The 2,295-nt window shown below is 42.0% G+C and overlaps 1 protein-coding gene across 2 annotated transcripts in view; it reads right to left on the minus strand.

The window, feature by feature from the left end:
• Positions 1-2,295, minus strand: part of pop4 (POP4 homolog, ribonuclease P/MRP subunit) — a 45,123-nt gene continuing 42,828 nt past the window's right edge. Inside the window, exons 7-8 of one of the 2 annotated variants that reach the window (XR_009815608.2) lie at positions 618-903; positions 2-547 (exon numbers count right to left, since the gene is read on the minus strand). Coding sequence is in view for 1 of the 2 variants with exons in the window: in XM_061963833.2 (XP_061819817.1) it covers positions 776-903 (128 nt within the window). In the remaining variant the exon portion in view is untranslated. Of the gene's footprint in view, positions 904-2,295 lie in introns of both variants that reach the window. The other variant, XM_061963833.2, reaches the window with a different exon arrangement.

The raw sequence follows: 2,295 nt of genomic DNA on the forward strand, positions 1-2,295 counted from the left end.
TATAGAAATATCAGAAGCATTTATTAAGGTAGAAATATCACAGATTACACTACCAGACATCTTTGACAATCAAAGCATGATCGTAACAATTCACATTTTGCGTTAATGCGTGAAACTGGTATCTAAACACGATGTAGCTCCTTCTCTGAATGCAAGTGCTTCTACAGCAGGAATACAAATTCTGCTCCTGTTGGCGTGTGGTTGTCGGTCGCGGTTTTTCTGTCGCTCTGATTTGATCGAGTGGTGCTGGTTGTCAGGGGTATTGCAGTCGTTGTTTCTGCTGCGGTTTGTTTGTGGTGTGGGGCGCCTGTGGCTGCTGGGTCCGGTGCGGGGGGTGGCCGATGTTGTGGTTTGTGGCAACACATGCGCATGGTGGTTGTCGGGGCTGGTGAACTTGCTGGCTTTTTTCTCGTTTGTCGTCGTTTTGTTTGGCTTGTCGGGTGTCGGCCCGGGCCTGCCCTCACGCTCTGCCGCACCATACTTAATGCCCAGTGTCGTGGCGCCGTCTGGGTGCTAACTTGTCCCTGAGATGGAGGGGCATGGGGACCTGTGGGATAATAGGGGTGGTTCTCAGTGACATATACACAGGCTGCGTGTCTGGGGCCCGCTATCCACACCTTCCAGATGCCCGTCTTGGTCTGGGCCTGCTGGGTCGAGTCCGCGCGCCTATCGTGGCAGCTCAGTGTGCTGCAGGGTATTCTGCAGTGCTGCAAAGTGGCCAGCTGCTGGGGTAGTGACTTTGTTTGTCATCATGTCTGTGATCTCCTCTTTTTTTCTACCTTCTCTTCCTTCGGGGGAAGGATCCGCCAGGGCAGTTGCTGGATGTTCCATCTCCATCGTAGGGGTCCCTGCGGCTGGGGTGGGTGGTTCCCGTAGCATCGTGCTGGGCGGTCCTGCGGCCGACTAGGGGAAACTCGGTAAAACACGGCACACTGACAAAGCTTAACCGATTGTTACTATAACAATCTACAAGGTTAATACAGTTCGCTTCTCTTTCCTCCCCTCCATTTATCTTCTTTCTTTTGTAATTCAAATTATAATTACATATATGTATTGTTGCATTTGAAACAATTGTATTGTTGGCAATAGAGGTAATAAGTATTATTATTATTATTATTCATTATCAATATTGCCATTTCAATTGGTATTTTTATTGCTCTTTTTGTAGTGCAATAATGTTCATTGTCATTTCTGTGTTATTAATATTTACTTCACTAACTGCTTCTCTGATATCACTTTTCGTATCAAAATTGTACATATCGTATTTGCTAATGCTGTTCTGTTGTTTTTGTTGTTGTGGTGGTTGATGTTGTCTCTCGGATGTATGCCCCCCTGTCTTCCTTTGTTTCTCTTTTCATCCCCTTCTGCCCAGCTGCGCCAAACATTAATAGAAATCCATATAAGGCAACAAGAGAAGTGTCCCCCACTTCTCTTTTGTAAAATAAATCTGTGCACCAAATTTGGGCATCTACATCAACAATATGATTTGCCTGAGTGGCTGGACAGGACAAAAAAAAAAAAAAAGGAATACAAATTATGTATTCCTCCAAAATACAAAACACCAACGCACTGAAGGTAATTGTTTTATTGTCATATAGCATGTTTATGTCTATAGCGTAAGCTGTTAAAAACAAACAATATTTTAAAACATTTCATTAAAGCAAACCAATTGTCCAGTCATGGCAATACAAAAAACAAAACAAAAAACAACAACAAAAAAACATATATATATATATATATACAGTCGTGGTCAAAAGTTTACATAAACTCGTAAAGAACATAATGTCATGGCTGTCTTGAGTTTCCAATCATTTCTACAACTCTTATTTTTTTGTGATAGAGTGATTGGAGCACATACTTGTTTGTCACAAAAAACATTCATGAAGTTTGGTTCTTTTATGAATTTATTATGAGTCTACTGAAAATGTGACCAAATTTGCTGGGTCAAAAGTATACATACAGCAATGTTAATATTTGGTTACATGTCCCTTGGCAAGTTTCACTGCAATAAGATGCTTTTGGTAGCCATCCACAAGCTTCTGGTTGAATTTTTGACCACTCCTCTTGACAGAATTGGTGCAGTTCAGCTAAATTTGTTGGTTTTCTGACATGGACTTGTTTCTTCAGATTGTCCACATGTTCTCAATGGGGTTTAAATCAGGACTTTAGGAAGGCCATTCTAAAACATTAATTCTAGCCTGATTGAGCCATTCCTTTACCACTTTTGACGTGTGTTTGGGGTCATTGTCTGCCCAAGACCCACCTGATGATTTTAGGTTGTCCTAAAGAATTTGG

This window comes from Nerophis lumbriciformis, linkage group LG06 (assembly GCF_033978685.3).
Source record: "Nerophis lumbriciformis linkage group LG06, RoL_Nlum_v2.1, whole genome shotgun sequence".
Classification (NCBI taxonomy): domain Eukaryota; kingdom Metazoa; phylum Chordata; class Actinopteri; order Syngnathiformes; family Syngnathidae; genus Nerophis; species Nerophis lumbriciformis.